General features: G+C 32.3%; 1 protein-coding gene across 1 annotated transcript; it reads right to left on the minus strand.

Moving 5' to 3' along the window:
- Positions 1 to 1,875: 1,875 nt before the first annotated feature.
- On the minus strand, positions 1,876 to 5,126 carry LOC124849214 (protein SMAX1-LIKE 3-like). The gene is made up of 3 exons (XM_088095963.1): positions 3,714 to 5,126; positions 3,363 to 3,591; positions 1,876 to 3,248 (listed from the first exon to the last, which is right to left on the minus strand). Exons 1-3 carry the CDS (start codon positions 4,910 to 4,912, stop codon positions 2,091 to 2,093), a joined length of 2,586 nt encoding a protein of 861 aa, XP_087952089.1. The 5' UTR covers positions 4,913 to 5,126; the 3' UTR covers positions 1,876 to 2,090.
- Between the last annotated feature and the right edge of the window lie 16,338 nt (positions 5,127 to 21,464).

The following is a 21,464-nucleotide window of genomic DNA, read 5'->3' on the forward strand; positions in this document are numbered from 1 at the left end:
TAAGATACAGTACGAAATCATGAAAAACGTACTCATTTCTTATTCTTAACGATGCACCTACAACTTAATTCTCCAATTTGCTTCGTATTTGAAGTATTAGATCCTCATGCATGAGCTTTAAACGAATTTAACTTTTGACTTATTGATTGTGAAAAGTGCTTTTTTTTTATGTACTTTGAGAAGTTAACAACCCTTTTCCTTTGCTGAATGCTTACGCTATGAATCATTCTTTGATGCATATACCCTTTGATAAACCTTTAACCTTTTGACAAGTCTCATTTCCTTAAAAGACTTGTTTGAACTGTCTATAATATAAAGTGGGAAGGAATAACATGGGCTTTCATATCTCATCTGCCCACTTACGTGGACTAAATGATCTCAGTTTAGAGCTTAATAATTAACACATCTTACTCATTTTACCAACACATAGGAATATGTTCCTTGTGTGTTTAAGACTTGTCAAACTTCTTCTAGTCTTCCTTATTCACTATTTTTATCAACAAATTACATTATTAATCATTTAATGAAAGAATCTTCCACTTTTATAACTATTTTTCTTAAAACTTTTAATATATTAATTGCTAGACAATGAATTCCATGCCGTGCTTTGTTTGGGAAAAAAAATTTACTTGCCAGAAAAAGAACAGGAAAAACACAATATAAAATGAAAATGACATTTTTTTAGCTTAATATGTTTTAATCTTTTCATAGGTATTTTCAATTAAATTCATATTAAACTTTTTTGTTTTATCAAGTATTAAAAAAAATATATTTTTATTTGAATATTTGTTGTTTAATTTTTCCGTTAATTGTATGACATGATTGTTGTATTAATATATGATATTTTGTAAATGACTTTTACATCATTACTAAAATTGAACATGAACAAATGTTAATCTCATCATTGATATAAATGTATTAATTACAAAATCTCATAGTTTTTAACATGTAAAAATAAGTCAATAACGATGTAAAATAATCCTCACGTCATCTAATTAATGACAAAATTTAAATGACACATGCCCAATTAAAATATATAAATTTTAAATAATGAATACATCAAAATAATTTAATAGAGAGTATATTAAAAATACCCAAAATTTATGTGGGACTTAAAATTTAATTAAGCATTTCTTATATATTTTTAATTTTTAACTTGGTTTTAAAATATTTTTAAAAAAATGTTCAACTTCTTTTAATTATATATAATTTAAAAAAAAAATAAACAGAAAATACTAAATTAGTAGTTCGAAATGTATCTTGGCTAGTAAATAATTTATCTCTTCTTTACAAACACACAAACACTATCAAGAAGGTATTTTTTATCTTAGACAGTATTTTTTTTTCATCTTTTTTCTCTTACAATAACGGATCTTGGCATAATAAATCTTATTTTTATATCACCTATTAATTTTTCTCACATATTGAGGATAATGTTTATCAACATAGATTACACATGTGGACGTAAAAGCTCATCTTTTTGTTATTCGAACACGTTAATAATTAAAACTTATCTTAAGCCATATTTGTAAGATTAAATAATCAAAATTATGCCTTCACATGCTGAAGCACTCTGAATATATAATACTATAAAATGAACATGTTTTAATGATATTGAATTTTTCTTTTTTAAACTTTCTGTGCATGCTAATTAACACCAATGGTTACATACGATCATACAATTAATTTGCTTAAAATTGGAACTGATCTTTAACTTTCTGTGTCATGCTTAATCACCAATGTTATAAATGATCATTTATTAATTCATTTATACGTATATATATACAAAGTAAGAATGCAATTAAATGATAAGATAAATGAAAATACATAATTCACATAAGTTATTAACATAAAACAATAGACACACTCTTGCATGAAAAATTAAGATAAGATTACTTAACATATATATACAGATGCATCCCCTAAGTTTACCACCCCGATTCAAAAGTGAAAATTACACATTAAACTGTACCTATATTGCTTTAGTTTCCCTCACCAGTGTCTAACTAAGCATCACTAAACAAGTGGAAAATATATGTAGAACGAAAGTATGCACCCAAAAAATAAAAACAGAGAAAATTATTTCTCATTCATACTTGAAACTTAATTTGGTTATCAACTAAGTCCAGGATCTCAGCAGTGACTTCATCTAGATGCACATTTTTTTGCGCATCAACTTCAATGGCCATGTTCAGATCCAAAGAAAGGCATGGAATTTTCTCTTCTGAGTTATTAAGATTATCTTTTTCCATGTTTTCATCAGAAGATGGAGAAGTAGTTCTTGCAGGAGAAGAGGCTTTTGACGCTGAACTAAAGTTTTCACAGCTGAAAATGACAATGGCATCCTTGAGAGGCACAGATTCACCACAAGGAAGGGTTATAGTTCCATTTTCAATTGCTTTCTTAACACCCTTTTTTGAAAAGTGATCAACTTGCTCCAAATCTTCCATGAAGAACACCCTGTGAGGATTCTCATTCACAGCTTCTCCAAATCTCTGAAGATAACTGCCACCAAACTCATCTCGTGGTCTTTTATTTTTGGACTCCTCGTTCGTGGAATCACCACCTCTTGAGGTAGAAAAACTGCTTACACCAATGGGGACAAAGTTGCTGTAAGAGCCAAAGACAACTTTAGCTAGCTCTTTTGAGACCATTTCTTTTGCTCGAGAATCCATACCTAGAAAGAAAAACCAAGTTTCTTGTCTATCTTCTCTCTTCACCAAGTGATTCTCTCCTTTTCTCATTCCTGACCTGGAAAGAAGCACACTGCTTGCAATCTCCTTAGCCATTTCTTTATTTTGTGGAACCTTTTTCTGCAATGCATCGTTGAGAATCTTTAGATTCTCGTCATTATGCTCTTTGAACAATTGAGTGCTATCCAAACCTTCAGCTGCCTCACTTGAAGAAGCAGAATTGGGACTAGAATTGGGATTGGACAAAAGATCTGGCCTAGGAATGTTTCTCTCTGGCATGAACATTATCAAGTTACCTTCATAACACTCATCACTGACAGTAGTCTCAGTGTATAACTGACATTCTTTAGCCACTTCTTTTGGTTCAGAAATGACTGGCCAATTTAGGTGGGTGAGATTGAAGCTAGACTTTCTTTCATGTGAAGAGGCTGAAGTAGGGGATGAAGGCGATGATGAAATGAACAAAAATTGTTTCTCAAGATTGGAGGGATAACCATGTGCTGAACTGCAGAAAGAGTTCCATTTCTTGCCTATTTCCTTAAGCTTAGAATTTTCCTGGTTCAAAACAGAAACACATAAACGTCAGTGCCAAGACTTTTGCTCATCAATTATAATACCTTATCATTGAGTATTTGGAATCAAGAATGATTAACTAATTGTGATAATAACCTGATCATCCATCACGTGACTTCTCTCTTCCTTGCAATTTTTGAGCCATGTTGGCAAGCTAGTAGTGCAGTCTCTCTTGCTTATAGTAATACTATTGGCGATGCTTTTAGCTTCTTTTTCAAAATTCAATGAGCAATCTCTGCAGCAAGTTAAATGTTTGCGCACTTTGGCCCGTTCTTCAAAAGATTCCTTGAATGTTGCCTTGCTTCTCTCCTGAACTTGAAAATCACTGAAACAAAGAAAAACAAAAACCAAATAGTATCACTACGAGGCATTCACTAGTAATAATAGTAACAGTAAGAGAATTCCAAGCAGAGAAATGTAGAATATATAAGAATGATAGTTAGTTACCTATCAAAATTTAAACCCAGGCTCAGGCTACCAACTGGAACTGTGAAAGGGTGAAGATCCCAAATAGTTTCAAGGGAAGGGTGACATGCTTTGCCCTTCATGTATGTTCTAAAAGTTGCAATCCCCATAAGCCACAATCTACCATTCTCCCCATTTCCACCGATTAATTTTTTAAGCTCCATCACCATATGCTCCACAGAACTGTAGTAGTTTGTTCTTTGCTCACAATAACTTGACCAGAACTCAAACAACCACTTGAGATCACCCAAGTATAGAATGAAGCCTCTTCCCACGTGACTTTTTACCAGGCTTCTAAGCTCTAGCAGTTTCCTTTCGACCTCCTCCTTGCTAATGTTCCTGAAGGAGAAAAGAGGAAGACTCACAAATTGCACAAACCTCAACTCTCCTTGAGGATTCTCCAACCTTTGCATCACTCCCCTAGCTACTCCCTCAGCACTAGCAAGACTCTCCCCAACAATTACCGTGTTTCTCCTCTTGCTCACAAGTGAATTCAAAGCACTTGTTACATCATCTACACCAGCAGTTTCATCGTTAACATGGTCCACAGACTTGATGAATGAGCCCCCGAATTGACTAAAAGATCTTGGTGGGGACGTGTTCCTACCACCAAGAACTTGAAGCTTGGTGGTGTTTTCCTGGGAAGCTTGTTCTTGTGAACAAACGTCCATTGAAACAGCTTGTTCAACCCTGGTTTTGACAAGGGCACTGGAGAAACCAGCTTCTCTCATGACCCTGCTAATGCTAGGGTCATCAAGGATAGAGACTATGAGCTGCTCCACCTCAATCTTCAAGGCCAAAATGGGTTGCTGCTGGTTCTCAATGGAACCACGGCGTTGGTGAGCCTGAGCTCGCTTGAAGGCTGCAACCAAGGCATTGGAGAGTGAGGGAGTGGCGGAATATGAAGCACTCAGAAGAGGGCTTGGTGTGGAGGCTGGCAAACGGTTGAGGGAAACATTGAAGCAAAGTTCTAATGCCTTGTATTGGAGAGGATGAGCGTGGCACTGAAGGCAAGCTTTGCGGAGAAGGCCAGTGGAAGTAGCAAGCATGACAGTAGCAATATGAAGAGGTGTAACTTGAGCATGTCCTCTTCTTGTGGCAAGAGTAACAGCTTGCTTAACTAGGGTTGCAGCCTCTGGTGTCAAAGCCTGTAGCTGTATGCTGCAAACTCCTGCTCTCATTTTTCCAAAACTTTGCTTCTACCACAAAGAGAATTTGGAGTTTTATTAAACCTAAAACTTGATGGATCTCAGTATTTTGGTTATGTTTAGAAGAAATAACTTAAATGGGGTTTGGTTCAAAGAGGTCCATAAAATTTTGGGTTGAAAGCAATAATAAGAGTTTAATGCTAAGATAGTGGTAGTATGAGGAAGAGGCAGATATATATTTATATATAGTGGTAGCTCATAGTAGTGCATTTGAGGACACCAAGACTAGTGTCTGCGCCATTGATATGATGAGGGTTTTGTGCCTTTCTTGTTGCTGAGGGAAATTTTGGCTTTGCATGTGAAAGTGGATTGCATGTGATGAAACTTTCTCTCTCTCTCTCTCTCTCTCTCTCTTTGGTATATAGGTAAAAGTTATTTGGATTATCAAAAGCTGCTTCTATTCAATCTTGTGGTACTATAAAATATGTTGCAAAGCAACAAGCTAGCTTTAATCACAGTGAATGGAATAATTGCTTTTGTCACAAATAAGCTCAAAACTTGATGATGGAAAGACAAAGAGAAAAGAAGGTGAAAAAAAGAAAAGAGGGAAGTGTATAAAAGGAGGATGTTCTGCCAATAACGAGGTAGTGAGGAAAAAGAGGAGAGGACGGTCTGTCTGTTTGAATGGACAGTGAACAGTGGTTGTTGATTGGCTTTTCTTTTGTCTAATCTCGAGGAGATCAAGAATAATCCTTGAATGATTGATGGAATAATGCTTCACTAGATCGAATAAAATACTAGCAAGTTTAGTATGACAGCATGTGAATGTTCTTCAAATGTGTCTCTTTGTGTTTCTCTTCTAACTTCTAATTCATTCCAAAAGTTGGCTTTCTTATACATTTAATATGTCCAAATCATGCTTGCATAAATAGATAGTCCTATAATAAGCTCACAAATTCGAAGAATGATATATATAGCACACGGAAAATGGCTCATATACATATTTAAAATCATGGGTTTTCTGTTGACTGATACACTGATAAATAAGATGACAAAATAGATGATATAGTTCATACGATTTGTCGGCTTTCAGAAATGCAACAAAAGATCGCTAAAAGATGAAGTGGCATTTTATTGAATTTTAAACATGCTGTGCCAGAATTTTGCAAGTGAGAAGATTCATCGAACAACAACATAGGAGAAATATAATTTAGGGTTATCACTCCCGTAAAAAACTAGATCATTTATATCAAACTTTCCATATTGGTTGGTAAAAAATACCAAAGGAATGCATTATAATATTTAGATAAATAATATTTAAAGTCCATTATATAAGAAATTCACACAAAAAGTATTTTTTGTGTCGATAGATCATTATTGCATCTAACGTAAGAGTAAAATTTTATATTTCTTACAAAGAATCTATATATAAAAAGTCTATTTTTTCTTTTTAAATCTCCCTTTTTTTTTTTTGGTTTTATGGTTTGTGTTGTCGTAGTTGTATGCTCTGGAGTTCATTGTCATCTTTATCCACCTTCATCATTTTCTTCCTATTGTGTGACAACCCCTGCCTAGCTAGTCGCACGTTAGTAATCGCATCAAGTTGTGCTCACATCTTGCTCTATGACAACTACTGCCCGGAGTTGCATTGAGTGATTTTTATCGGAGATTTTACATAGTTTAGATAAAGTAAATTTATGATATATAAGAAGGTGGAAATTGTAATTTATACAAGCGAATTTATGGTCAAGTTAAACTTTATTTTTTTAGGTCATATCAAATTATCTAAAGTCTTAGCTAAATTTTTTATTTTTTGTTGGACCTACAATGTTGACTCTTATAGAAACTTTCATTAATATCCAGTCTCACGTTTGAGATATATATCTCTCAGAATGAGGAGATGTGTTGGTGATCATTTCTTTGATCCACGGTAGTAAAGAGTGTAGGATAGATTTTTTCATAATTTATTGATTCTGACTTTATTTTGGTGGAGGCACTAACAATTGGATGTCAATAATGCCTTTTTACATGGTGACTTAAATGAAGAGGTTTACATGCAAATACTACTGGGGTCCTTGCAACAGGTAAAAATCAAGTATGTCTCCTTCATAAATCTCTTTATGGTTTGAAACAAGCTAGCAGATACTGGTATGACAAGTTATCATCTTTTCTTCTCTCTCACAACTTTTCACAAGCATTTGGAGACCACTTTCTTTTTGCAAAGCATACTGGGAATAACATTACTATAATTCTTGTTTATGTTGATGATATCATACTCACTGGAAATAATATTCATGATATTGATCAAATAACTAACCTTCTTAATGACAATTTCAAAATAAAAAATCTTGGTAATCTATCTTACTTTCTGGGTTTGATGTCTCTAGAAGCAGTGTAGGAATCCTTTCAACCCAGAGGAAATATGTCATTGATCTTCTCACATAAACAAGGATGGTTGATGTAGCTCCTGTCAGCACCCCTATGAACTTCTCCACCAAAATCTCTTCTGATGGTGTTCCTCTTGATGACCCTGTTGCGTTCATGAGGCTAATAGGAAGACTTATCTACCTCACCAACACCTGTCGAGATATCACTTACGATGTACATTGTCTCAGCTAATTTGTTGCTGCTCCAACCACGCTCCATCACCAAGCTGCCTTTAGAATCTTACGCTATATCAAACGAACTCCTGGCCAAGGTATTTTTCCAACCGCAAATAATAACCATCAATTAAAAGCTTACTGTTATTTCGACTGGGCCGACTGCCCTGACTCTCGCAAATCCACCACTGGCTACATTGTTTACTTGGGGTACTCGCCAATATCATGGAAATCAAAAAAGCAAAACACGATCTCTAGCAGCTCATCCGAAGCAGAATATCGCACTCTTGCCCAGACCATTTGTGAGCTCCAGTGGCTTAGCAATTATGAACGATCTCTATCTTCCTCTCACACAACCTGCCACCATATATTGTGACAACATGTATGCCATCAAAATCGCCACGAACCAAGTCTTCCATGAACGAATAAAGCACATAGAAATTGACTGTCATCTCATTCGGGAAAAAGTCTAACAACAGGGCATTGTGAAGCTCCTCCCCATACACACTACTCTACAACTTGCTGATATATTGATCAAGCTTCTTCCTCCTTCAACCTTTCATAACATCAATGACACTCTCAACATCTACGCCAAGCTTGAGAGAGGCTGTCAGAATCCTCCTCCATAATTTAGACATAATATATATTTTATATTCACATAGTAACATTGTGTAGAAAGTTCTTTCTCCCTCCTCTTCTCTGTAAGTCTCTTTTTGCTTATCACGACACACACAATCTCACACATGGATCACCCACTTCATAGACATGATCCTTCAAGAGCATACTTTGCCGCTCTTCCATGAAAACTCATTATATTTTATGAGGTTTTTCTATGTTTGCTATGTAAACTTTATAGGTTCTTTTGTTACTCTAATATCATACTAGTTGTTCATTATGTATTGATAACAGTTGATTTCACCGTTAGTTGAGAGTAAATTTTGATATCAATTGAACCCTTTTTAATTTAGAAACTTGTTTGTTCTCTTGATTTTCGTTTATTTTGGGAAATAATAGAGTTGAGGTTACACTTGAAGATTTTATCAGTAAACCCCCTTGGTTTTGTAGGAAATTGGGATGAATTGGAAGAGGAGTTAAGTTGTCAAGAAGTTGGAACTCATAAAGGACAAAAAGAGCACCAGAAGAAAAGGTTGCAGAAGGTCGCACTCACGCTTGGGCGCCCTTTTTGGGGAGCTGAGTGCCATCTTTCCTGCAACGTTCCACGCCTGAGCGCCCTCCATTGGACGCTTCTCGCAAGCACGCCTGAGCGCCTAAGTAGGGGCGCTGAGCGGTGGCAATATTGGTCCATGACCCAATTCAGATCTATTTAAGGATTAGCTCGACCTAGAGAGGGTATCTCTTGACAGAATTAACACAAATTCAGATTTTCTTCAATTCTTTGGAGGCAGAAGTGGATGCGGAAGCTCTCCTCTTCAGGTTTTAGGGTTTTTCTATCTTTTTCATTCCATTATTCTTCTAGTTTCCCCATGATGATAGGGAACTAAACATTATTTGTTGTTGGGGGATGATGTAACCTTGTGAACTCTCATATATTTGAATTGATCTTAATTATATATGCTTCTTTCATCAATTGTTAGGGTAATTCTTCTTTACTCAATGCTTGTTATGTTTAACTCATTCATGGCATGATGTATGATTTGCATGAGTACCGGGAGGTACCTTACAATTCATGTTCTGAAGGATTTCTCCCAAAAGTAGTATTGCTCAGAGATGGGGATATGAGTTTTGGTCATCTTAAGCTCCTAATCGTAATGCAGAATTAATTATTAGGGATGCAAGGGATTATGGTCTAGTAATTAAGGATAAACTTTCTTCGTCGAGGGATCAGGTTTTAAGTAATTTAGAGAGTGATGTTAACAATTGAATGAAGAAGATAAATTCATATATGCATGAGAGTAAGCTAGGTGAAATTTAAACCCCAACAACATAGTCATCTCATATTCAAGATCATCCATTCACGTTGTGTTTTTCTTTCAATTGGTCAAAAGTGCATTCATATGTACTTTCTTGTTTTGCATACAAAATTTCAAATTGTTCTTCGAAAGTCTTAATTAGTTGAGTAATCACATAACTATTTAATGTTGTGAGTCCTTTGGAATACAATACTTGGTCTTATCATTTTATATTACTTGATACGATTCGGTACACTTCGACATCTTAACATGTATCTAGATGGGTAGATTATTCAATGTCATTTTTGAAATCAAATATTCTACTCTCTTTTTTGTTCAAAAATTTGTAACATGTCTAGGTCAATTATCAGAAAATACATATTGCTTGCTTTCAGTTTTTCAAACTTTTATACAAATTAATGTGGAGATTTTTTAAGCAAAATAACTATGGAAACAAATTGAGAACGTAAAATATAATATGCAATGGATTGAGGAAAACAAAATAGAAGAAGATGAAAAGTGAATTCACGTATTCAAGAAACAAAAGTAGAAGATGAAAAGTGAATTCACATATTCAAGAAGTAAAAGATTTCTCTTATCACATATTTATGAAGATTCATATCCAAGTTTGAATAATTAATTGACTTAATTTATCAATTTAATCATACAGATCAAACAAAAATATTATAGAATATTATATATATTAATTATCAAATCAAGATTCAATCAGTTTTTAATTTAATTTTAAAATAAAAAACACAAATTATAATCATAAAGTGCAAATCTAAAATTATAGAAAAGAACAAACTCAAAATATTAAACCATTAGTGCAAAACTTAATTTGGACTATCTGATCTTGATTTTATGAATTGATCCTAGGAATTATGTGTATGAAAAACAGTAAACAAAAATGAGAGAAAAAGACAAAGAGGAAATTCCAAACATAAGAAAAAAAAGGAGATGAAGAAATAACTTAAATTTTATATATATATATATATATATATATATATATATATATATATATATATATATATATATATATATATATATATATATATATATATATATATATATATATATATATATATATATATATATAAATTAAACATGGATCTAATAGGATCTAATAAGGTCCACAAGTTCAGTTATAAAAAGTCTAAGCTAAAAAAAGAAAATCTACCTCATAGAAAAATAGAAAATGTATAAAGATTCCAAATCCAGTAAATAATATGTCTATTTTAAAGACCCATAAATGTAAAATACAATTAAATTGGAATCAACTGAATGTGATATCAACAAAAAAAAAATCATGGCAAAACAATAAACAAAGGTCATATTAGAATAAAAATATAAAAATCAAAATATATGTACATTATAAACTTCATCTATTACTATTAAAATGAAATAATTTAAAAACTGAAAATAAAACATATTATAAGTGTTTTTAAATGTAAAATAAAATTATAATTGTGTACAAAAAAATATGTGTCATTAGAAGCTAAGGTCACAAGAACTAAAGTTGTTCTTTTTTCTTTTCCTTTATTTCTCTTATTTGTTTTATTAGTGAATTTTGTTTCTGGATTTTGGTTTTCTTGTTGTAGTATAAATTCTTATATTGAATGATGGGTCTTTCAAGATGATACATTACATTGAGAAGATTTAACACCTATGAAACTTATTTAAATTTATACAAAGGATTTACATCACATTCAACTAAAAGTTTTAAACACTAAGAATTTTAATAAAACCAAATTTATCGATTAATTTTAATAACTAATTTTAAAAATATATGTCGATCAATTGGTAAGATTCATCGATAAATTAAAATTTGTATTACCAACTGATTTGATAATGGTAATTTATTTTTATTACTAATCTACTTTAAAATACTAAATTCGTTAATAAAATGAATAGAAACTTTTTCACCGTTTGATGATTTTTTCTTATATATATTAAGGGAAGATGGGTGAGAAGAAGATAAGAAAAAGAGAAGATGAGAAGAGAAGTCAGAAAGTGTGGTGATGAAACGATAACAATGATGAAGGGAAAATGAAAGAGGAAGAGAATATGAGAAGCAGAAGGAGGAGATGGTGATGATTAATGCAATGACACTGATGGTGGTGGTAAAGGGTAAGGAAGGTTAGGAGAAAGAAAAAAAACAGGAAAATAAGAAGAGTAAACATCGATGAATTTTAATGGCGACCATAATCCATCAGTAGTTATCAATAAATTTGCATCGTGAGTAATTATCGAAAAATTTTACAATCCGTCGATAAAATTATCGACAACCATTTTACTGACAGATTTTTAGCTATTGGTGATTTGTCAATAAACTCAAATTATCGACAAATTTTTGTTATTAGTAATGAATTGTGTTTGTGAGTAACTAGTGTTTTCTTGTAACAAAGGAAATGAATTTGTGGGTATTATTCATTATATATTGTTCAACTTTATCATTTCTACTCAATAGGAAACTTAGATTAACATTTGGGTTCCTAACAATCTCTCTTTCACAAGTGAGTCTCTTAGTACAATGTGTTCCTTAAGCATAAGTAATTTTAATCATTAACACCTCACTAATAACCTTTACCTATATAATTATTCTTGATAACAATACACACTTGGTTGAAACCTTCATTAGGATAATTATTCTTGATATCAAGGATGTCGCAACCAGGTTAGCAAAAATGAAAAACAAGTTGTTACCAATATTTAATATTTATCATGAAAATATTGAAAAAAGCGTATACAAAACTGAATTTTTGAGTGGAGTCAATCATGGGTAGACAAAGTGGTCGCACCTACAATCTCCATCTTAAAAAGTTACATATAATTAATTGAGTATATTTATTTATATTTTTAAAATAATAATCTCACCTAAAAATAATTAAAATATTAATTTAAGTCTTAATCCATGTTTAATTATTTTTAAAAATTAAATTAGTTATTATTATTATGCAAAATTTGATGTAAGAGAAAATTAGATTATTTTACATATTTAATTTGACCGAAGTAGATTAATCCAACATATTTTCAGTTATGATGAAGAATAAGAATTACAAAGTTCTTGTATAGAAAATTTATGTTGATAATTTTAAATTCTTATTATTTACTTAATTAAAAAATTATGAACTACTAAAACTCATATATTATGAAAAAGATTAATAAATGTGTACATCTAAGTATACTAATAGATTACTATTATTATTTTACTACTTTGAAATATTTTAATCTATCGTTTAACAAAAATATTAAATGTTGATATGAAGAACTATCTACAACTGAATCCATATTTCACATATATGTTTTTGATGATACCAAAAGAAATGTTTTATAGTTTCTTACACAATAAAATGATAAAACAAATGCTTGATTTATATCAATGTTTGTGCTTGAACTATTTAGTATGTGTATTCATTGATTGAGAATGAATCATAGAGTGAAATACTTTGCACATTGCATATCTCCATAAAATAATCGATTAACTGTATGCATAGTTTATTAAATTTAATCAAATATTAGTATATGCTTAACAGAAGCAAAACAACTATGTTTTAGCCGATTACATTAATTGTATAATCGATTAAAACACATTGTTATGCCAGTAGATGTTTGTTGAGTGCATTGAGGTGTTTTGAATGGAAAATGTTTTCAAAATTGCTTAAGTATGGAATGTAACCGATTACATTATTTACCTAATCGGTTAAAATGCGTTTTATGTGAAAACCTTTTTCTTGAAAAGCCATAATTATCAATAACGGTCATATTTTGAATATTGTAGCTTGTATGATATGTTTAATAGATTGCATGCGAATTTAATTTGTTAAATCATATGCAGATATATAACTGTTAAAGTAGATGGAAAAACCTAACAGATTACATTAAATGCTTAATTGAATAAAATGCGTCAGAGTTGAAAAATTTATAAATACACGCATTGCTCTCTGTCATTCAACAATTTTATGATTCAAATCGTTCATAACTAACTTGATTGTTGAGTTTAATTGTAGGAGTAACCTGATTTCTTGAAGAATAAAAGATTCTTTGTAAGACTGAAGTGTTGTCATATTGTTGATCATTCTACACATTGAGGTGTACTCTTTCAGATCAATGTTCATCTACAATCTTGTTGATTGTGTCCTTGTTGCTTTGCACCAGGAAGAAAGCTTTATGAAGTTCTATTACTTAGAGTTGTGATTGCTCTAAGGGGTGACAAAAAGTGTGTGATCTTTCTCAGTTTGTACTATAGTTGATATTGAGTTGGGAAAGGAGAATACATTTGAGAGGGTTGTTCTCTGTATGTCTTGCTTGTAAAACTCTATCAATATAGTGGATCCCTTCATCTTAGGTTGATTGAAGGAAGACTTGAAGTAGGCAGTGGGTCGAACCAGTATAAATAACTGTGTTAATCTTTCTATCCCTTCTCTTTTACATTGTTCATATTCTTTTTTGATTGCATTCCAAGAAAATTTCAAAGATTTCAAAAATCTTTAGAAAGAACAATCTCTTAAAGAGGAAAACCAATTCACCCCCCTCTTGGTTGAGATTATTGGCTTAACTTTTTCTACAATAAGATAAACATTTGTGCAACCCATTGAGAATTTAAAGAAGTCTTCTTTCACCTTTGGACTCTTGAGTTTTGTTGAAAATAATTGATCACCTCACATTTAATGGGAGAATAAAAATTCATGATCATTAGTATGATTCAAGTATGGGAAAACTATGAGGAATACATTAAAATTAGTTGTAGTTGATGTGGTGCAGCCTTGTAAATATATAATCCACAAAAGAAATAAAATAAAATAAAATGTGACTGCAAGATGATTTTTGGTTGTATTCTAGTTTTCAAACAGAAAAAAAGTAGAATGATAAGATTGATAATTTGATGTGATTGTTTTCTTTGCTCATTTATGCTACCTATAAACACAAATTCCCTTCCTAGCCTAGTCACAAGTCACTAAATAAAGTCCTTGTTGATGTTTGCATGTTTGTGAAAATTATTAGTTCTTGAAATGAAAAACAAAATTAAATTGCATGCAATTAGTGGTAGAAGTAATAATAACACACAGTCCTACACACTAGTATGTTTAAGTGAAAAAGTGTTTCTAGTTAGGATTGGATCCTTTGGTTGATCAATAAAAACATTTTGTGTCATGATTTCTAGTCACTTATAAAACATGTGTATTTAGTCTCATAATATTTGCATTGCAAACACCATAGCTAAGGAATTGCAAGATTACACATACTCTCTTTGAATATGTTTTGAAAGGAGAGTATTAATGAATTTTATCTAAATTGATTGTGTAGGTTTACTTCTTAGTTGTTTGACCATTTTTTGAGTAGATATCTTTCTATGTCAAGTTACCTTTCGCTTGAAGACAAGCAATGTTTTAAGTGTGGGATATTTTGATAGTGTTATTTTCTACCTTTTAAGTGTGCTAAGTTTTGTGAATAAAATCAACTTCTTTATAGTTTTATCTTGCCTAATTAAAGTTTATCTTGTTTTGTATTGTTTTATGTTTTAGTTATTTTGTGCTTGTTTTACCTCTAATATCTATTTTGATTGTGTTAAATAAGTAAATAGGAAACAATTATGGTAGATGATAACAAGCAAGACTTCAAGGAAGCATAATTGAACAATAAAAGAAGGATTTTTAGGGAAATACCCGCGTTGGGCACCACTAGAATCGTTCTCAACGCTACAAAATTAGAAAACAAAAACAGTTGCACGATTGCAACTTGATGGGAGACACAACATGGGTGTTGGGTGTCACCTCTCTCATTGGGTGAGCCAAGCTAGAAATAATGAATAGGCACTGGGAATGAAAATTCAAAGAGCCCCCTTTTCGCGTTTTGGTGGTTTTGAGATGGTGTCAGCCGGTGTCGACATTGAGATGTAAACAATTTGTATTTATCCATGCTTCTCATGATGGTTTTGTCTTATTCCTCATTTTTCACAATAGAGAAATACTCTAGGTGCTTAGGAGAGGCTCCTAGAGGCTGTTAGGGGTGCTAGGAAGCTCTCTCTTCCTTTCTTAGATCTCCTCTTTCATCCATGGACATTTTTCACTTTTTAGGTTGAAGAAGATGATGGGCTAGAGAAATGGAAGCGAAAATGCGATTAGGAGGCGCAATTGGAGCATGAATTAGTTGCGGAGGGCTTGAATCTTATCTTTGGTTTCCTTTTCTTCCCTTAACTCTTCATTTTTGTAAACTCTAAGTTCTCTACCATGGATAAGTAAACCTATTGTTGAGATTAAATTTAATAAATTGATTTCTTATGTATTTTGTGTTGTTAGTATATATGTTTTTCCATTTCTATGTTAGTATTTGATTTCTATGTTAATGATTGTTGTGGCTTGCTCACCTATGGCTTGATTGTTGATTCTTGAAGTGTTAGGAAATATCTTTTGAACTTGGAACTGAATTTAAATACCTAATAGAGATTATATCTAGGGATAGAACATGATTCATTAGTAATCTTAAGACTCTTTAAGTTAATGTACAATTTGCTTGATAAGGATTCAAGGAATTGAAACATAATGAGTAATCATTAGCTCAAAGTCACTAGGAATAAGATTTGAGTATATTTGTGAGTTAATTTTGACATAAATATGGAATTGAGTTGATTGTGAATGAATAAGAAAGAAGTGGACGAAATATAATCTTGACAATTGTAAATACTCTATGTTAAATTTCTATGCACACCAATTGTTTGATAAAAATACAAAAGGAACGTTTATTGTGTTTTTGTGAATTTTGTTGTGTGATTGAGTTGTGACTTGTAAGAGTTGTCAAGTGTTACACAACTTCTTTAAGAGAGAATAACATTCATCACCTGTTATGTTGTGATCGTTACACTTACCATTTCATGCTAACATTGTTTCAACAACAACAACATAAGAGACGCAACATTTTAGCCACATCTTTTGTATCATTTACCATCTCATATTCACTATGTATATAACAGAATATCAAAATTATCTAATAATAATAATAATATACTTTTAAAACTATTGAAAAATACGTTATTCAATAAATTATGTCGTTACAATTTGTAAAAACATTCAACACAATGTTTAATTCTATTCAAACTTCTTAGTTCTAAAGCTAATATTTTCTTTCATACATCTCAAATAATTTATAATTTATGAGATAGACTTTAGTGTATTACAAGATAAAGCTACAAAAAATTGGTAATAGAGACTAATATAGTTTAAGTGTTAGTCTCTTTATTGAAAATACTTTATTTATATTATATTGATTACCCTTTTAGTTTGCTTAAGTTTTAGTTGTTTGTTTTAAAAGGGATTGTTAGTTTACCCTTGTTCTGGTTTAACTTTTTAATTCCAGTTTAACTTTCTAGTTCCCTTTTATATACATTGGTTATTTCTGGCTTTAGGATATAAGTCATTTTGATGATACTTCGATGTACTTTCCTTTTTTTTTTACACTTGATAATAAGATTGGTTCTCTATGTATAAAGTTTTCCCTTCTTGTTTCATATCTGTGTGTACATTGTAATATCTGCAGAAGTGAGATCTTGATTCTCGTGCTACCATTTTTCTGCTTTTGTTGTCTTCCCATATCTTTCTTGGTCATCTTCACCATCTTCCATGGCCACTGATGATTCTCCAATTTAGGAGCAATCACACCAGCAAGTGGTTCAATTGTAGTATCAAGTATCGTATCCACATAGATTTGTTTAATTCTTATCAAAACTTGTGATTGTATTTGGATTTGTAAATTTAAATGTTTGATTGTAAAATAAAGATGATGATCTAGAAATCAAAGTTAAAATCGAAACTTAATGATATAAAGTGTGTTGGGATTAAACATCACCACTCTATTCTTATGCTCAGTTACTAGTAATTGGATTAACATAGTTCATTCATTCTTCTTAGAAATACACTAATGTAATCTTAGACCCAATTTGTAGCTTAAGACCTAAAGACATTGAAACTCAATGTGATTTCTCCACTCATGATGAATGAACTCTTTGCATTATTGATTAAGACTCTTTAACCAACTACATCATATAGATGCATGTTTATCACCTAACATCCTTAAATGATTCAATTGGATCTATAAGATGAATTAGTTTTTTTTCTAACTTAATTTTATATGCAATTGATGATTAATCAGTTTATCACACGTGAAAAGCAAATTGAATCATTAACATATAAAAGAACACATGAATAAAACAGTAAAAAAATTCCAGTACATAGGTTTAGAGACATATAGTCCCTACACTAGGAAATTCAACAACTCATGATGATCCTAACATTCAATCCTAGGAGTTGTTGTCCATTCCACGTGTCTTCTCTAAATCCTAAGAAAATATTATAAGTAAAGAGAAAGAGTCTAGAAAGAGACTAAGAATCTGGATAGGGATTTCTGAATGCTAAAATATGGCGATCTGTCCCTTAATTTATAGAAAATTGGGGGGTTGGTTGTAGCTCGAAACATGGTGGAAAATCCTTTGAGCTTTTCTTTCATGGAAGGTTTCCTTGTAATTTAGACTGTGATCTTGTTGTTCAATCACAAACCTTCCCTTATTGGTGGTTTTCCCCATGGTTGAGCTTTAGAACTTGGTACTTCATACTATTTCATGGTAAGTTTTTTTCATGTGGTTAGGCACTCTCTTATATTAATTGAGTTCTAGAAGCAAAATTTGAATCTTCTAGAAACCACCATTGAGTGCTCAAGCTATGAATCTAGGGTTCCAATTGTTGTGCTCTGTTTCTCTTAAATCTACAAAAATTCATCAAAAAATTATATTAGTTTGTTTCTATCTGAATGCTTTTGCTAAATTCTTTAAATATAGAGGGCAAAATCTAAAGTATGTAGTAAAATAAAAAAGATAAGTGCTAAAATGCATGAGAAATACGAGTAAAATAAACACTTATCAGCTGCCTTGCATCAAGATCCAACTCACCTCCTATTCTTGTATGACTCCAACGATATTGGTCTTGTTCTCAGTTCACAACCTCTGGATCACAAGAACTACATCACATGGACCCATACCATGCGTGTGGCCTTGTCTGTGAAAAGTAAGCTTCCTTTGGTCGATGACACTCTCTCACAACCCCATCCAACCAATCCTTTATTCACTACCTGGTTGTGAGCTAGCATTGTAGTATATCAACTTCATTGACAACTTGTTTCTCTTCAACAAGGATATGATCTTGTGAGCGCTTATTACACAAAGTTGAAGTCGATTTGGGAAGATCTCTTCAACTATCGTCCTCAGTTTCAATGCACCTGTGGCAGTCTTCAAAAAATTCAAGTGCTCATTGAATCGATGTTTTTCATGACATTCCTTATGGGCTTAATGACACCTTTTCCCAAATATGCGATTAGATCCTTCTTTTTTACTTCCTACCTTTGATTAGTAACATTTTCCAAGAACAAGTACAACATGAAATCTTTCATCAAAATCTTTCAACTAATACTTCTGATTATCTTGCGTTTTTTTGTTAATGCAAATCAAAGACTAACCAATGGTAGCCTCAATCCTAAAAATACCAGGACAATTGTTAGTATTTTTGTAGCTTGATTTTAGTACCACATTGCTTAGTATTATGAGATGGTGTCCTTCATTTTCATATATAAGCAACCTTATGTAAGGTTTACAAATGTACCAAATAAACATACTTCCTAGTGTAGCGTGGACGTAGGCCTACACATTGTAGCCGAACCATGTTAAACTCTTGTGTTGTTTATTTCTCTCTTCCTTTCCTTTATTGTCATGTTCCTAACACAATATGCGAGCAAAATATAGTCATTGTGATTTATTTGGGTGCTACTTCTCACATTTGTTGCTTTAAACATCTTCATGATTCATATACTCTTGTTAATAACTCTCGTGTTACCCCCAATTCTATGAAAGTAAAAGTTTAAGGTATTAGTATTAAGCTCAACGAGGATAATTTTCTTCATAATGTTCTTTACATACCTACCTTTTGATTCAATCTTTTATCTTTACATTTTTAATCACTACTTGTGAGTTTCGTTTTGTCATGGAACCAAATCGCACTGTTTTGTAGGACCTTCAAACACAAAGGATGATGGACACTACTAAACCTTTCAAAGGCCTTTCAGTTGTTGATTTTATTTCTTGTTGTCCTTTTAAATTTGTCTTTTCATTTAATATTGTTTCATATGACACATGGAAAAAATATTAAAGATACCTTCCTGTATCTTTTGAGTAATGATAGGGTCACTAGTGTAGAAAAGTCTTTTACGTCACCGTTTAAACATCCGACCCCCAACTATCCAACGTAAAAAATGACCGGTGGCATTTTTGTAATTAAAACAAGTATTTAGACATCGGTTATGGAGGGACCCCGACGTCTAAATACTTATATACGTGAGCTCCCCCCAAATGGACGTCAAAAAGATACGAAAAAGTAAAAAAAAAATCATTTTTTATTCCTATTTGGACGTCGAGGTGCAGGGGGCTGAAGTCTATTTAGACGTCAGCCACCTATATCACACGCCTAAAGGGTCAGCCCAGAATCCAAAAAGTCACTTTTTGACGTCATTTAGACGTTCGATCCCGCTAATCCGACGTCGATAAGCTATTTAAACGCCGGCCCCCCTTCCCAGACGCCAAATGGTCTGCAAAAAGTGACTTTTCCTTTGCCATTAGGCGTCTATCGATCAGCCCCGACGTATGAATAGGGCTTAAACGTCGGCCACCCCCATCCCAAACGTCTAAAGTGTGCGCCAAAATTAATTTTTAAATGCTTTAAATGTCGGCTAGGCAGGGGAGCAAACCTTTAAAGCCCTTTAGACGTCGGGGATGGGGGTGGCCGACGTCTAAATGGCTGCTACTACAAAAACCGCGTGCTAGGAAACAGTTACGCGCACTCACTGTTCATCATCTTCCTCGCGTTTTCTCTCCACAGGCTACGTTTTTCAGGTTCGTTTTCTCACTTTTTGCACCGTTTAAAATTAATTTTACTCCGATTACATTACTCTTTGAAGATTATCTTTCATTTGAACCGATTAAAATGTGTTTTCGTTAGGTTTTTATGCAGTTTTGCTCGTGTCCTTGGACGGCGTTTTTGGGTGGCGATTTCTTGCGTTTTGCACTCCTCCATTTGCCTTTACTACGTTTTTAATCTGTTAAGAAGGTTAACATTCTTGTTTAAAATTTTTTTCTATGCATGTGGTTTATCCCGTTTTGAAAAGAAAAATGATAGAAACATTGTGATGAAGGTAATGATGGTGCACCTGCTAAGGTGATGTGGTATTTGCCTATAATACCTAGGTTGAAACGTATGTTCTCTATTAAAGAAGATGCAAAAAACCTTAAAACATGCTTCAAGGGTAAGTGTTTCTCTTTTTATGTTTCAAATTCATGTTGACCTTCAATTTTTATGATAAATATAGTTATATTACTATTACATTGTGTTTTCAATGTAAATAGAGTTATGGGTAAATACCAAGGTCAGCTAGTTCAAATCCTGTATCTAAAGGTTGTAAGTCATTTATAGTTCTAATTCATTTTCTATGTTATTGAATTATCTAAATGTTTGACTCTTTAGTTTTCCATTTTAGTGTAACAAGTAGCTAGATTCATGGGAATTTGGCTACCATGTCATGTCTTGGATTAAGACCATCATTCAAGCTGCCATTACAGATGACTGGAATGAGGTAATGATGCTTACCTTCAATACATTACAAATCAAATTCATCTTTGAACATATATGAAAACATAATTAATCTTTCTTCATTTTGTAGCGTTTCAAGAGTATATCTCCTATACCAGAGGACGCAATTAAGCAGATAAGACAATAGTGGACAACTTATCTTCTGTAAAGATCGACCTATGAAGACTTCTATTTGTTATTGAACATTAATTACATTTTAATTTAGGTTTAATACCAATTTTGGTCCCTCGTTTTGTAGGGTGTGTTCAAAGTTGTCCTCCTTTTTTTCGAAAGTTCACTAACGTTTAACTTTTGATAGTTTAGGTTTTGGATTGTTTTCAGATTATTTAGATCTTTGTTTAGTTGAGACGTATATATATATATATATATATATATATATATATATATATATATA

The sequence above is a fragment of the Vigna umbellata genome, chromosome 8, assembly GCF_029865625.1.
Source record: "Vigna umbellata cultivar VRB3 chromosome 8, Vumbellata_1.0, whole genome shotgun sequence".
Classification (NCBI taxonomy): Eukaryota; Viridiplantae; Streptophyta; class Magnoliopsida; order Fabales; family Fabaceae; genus Vigna; species Vigna umbellata.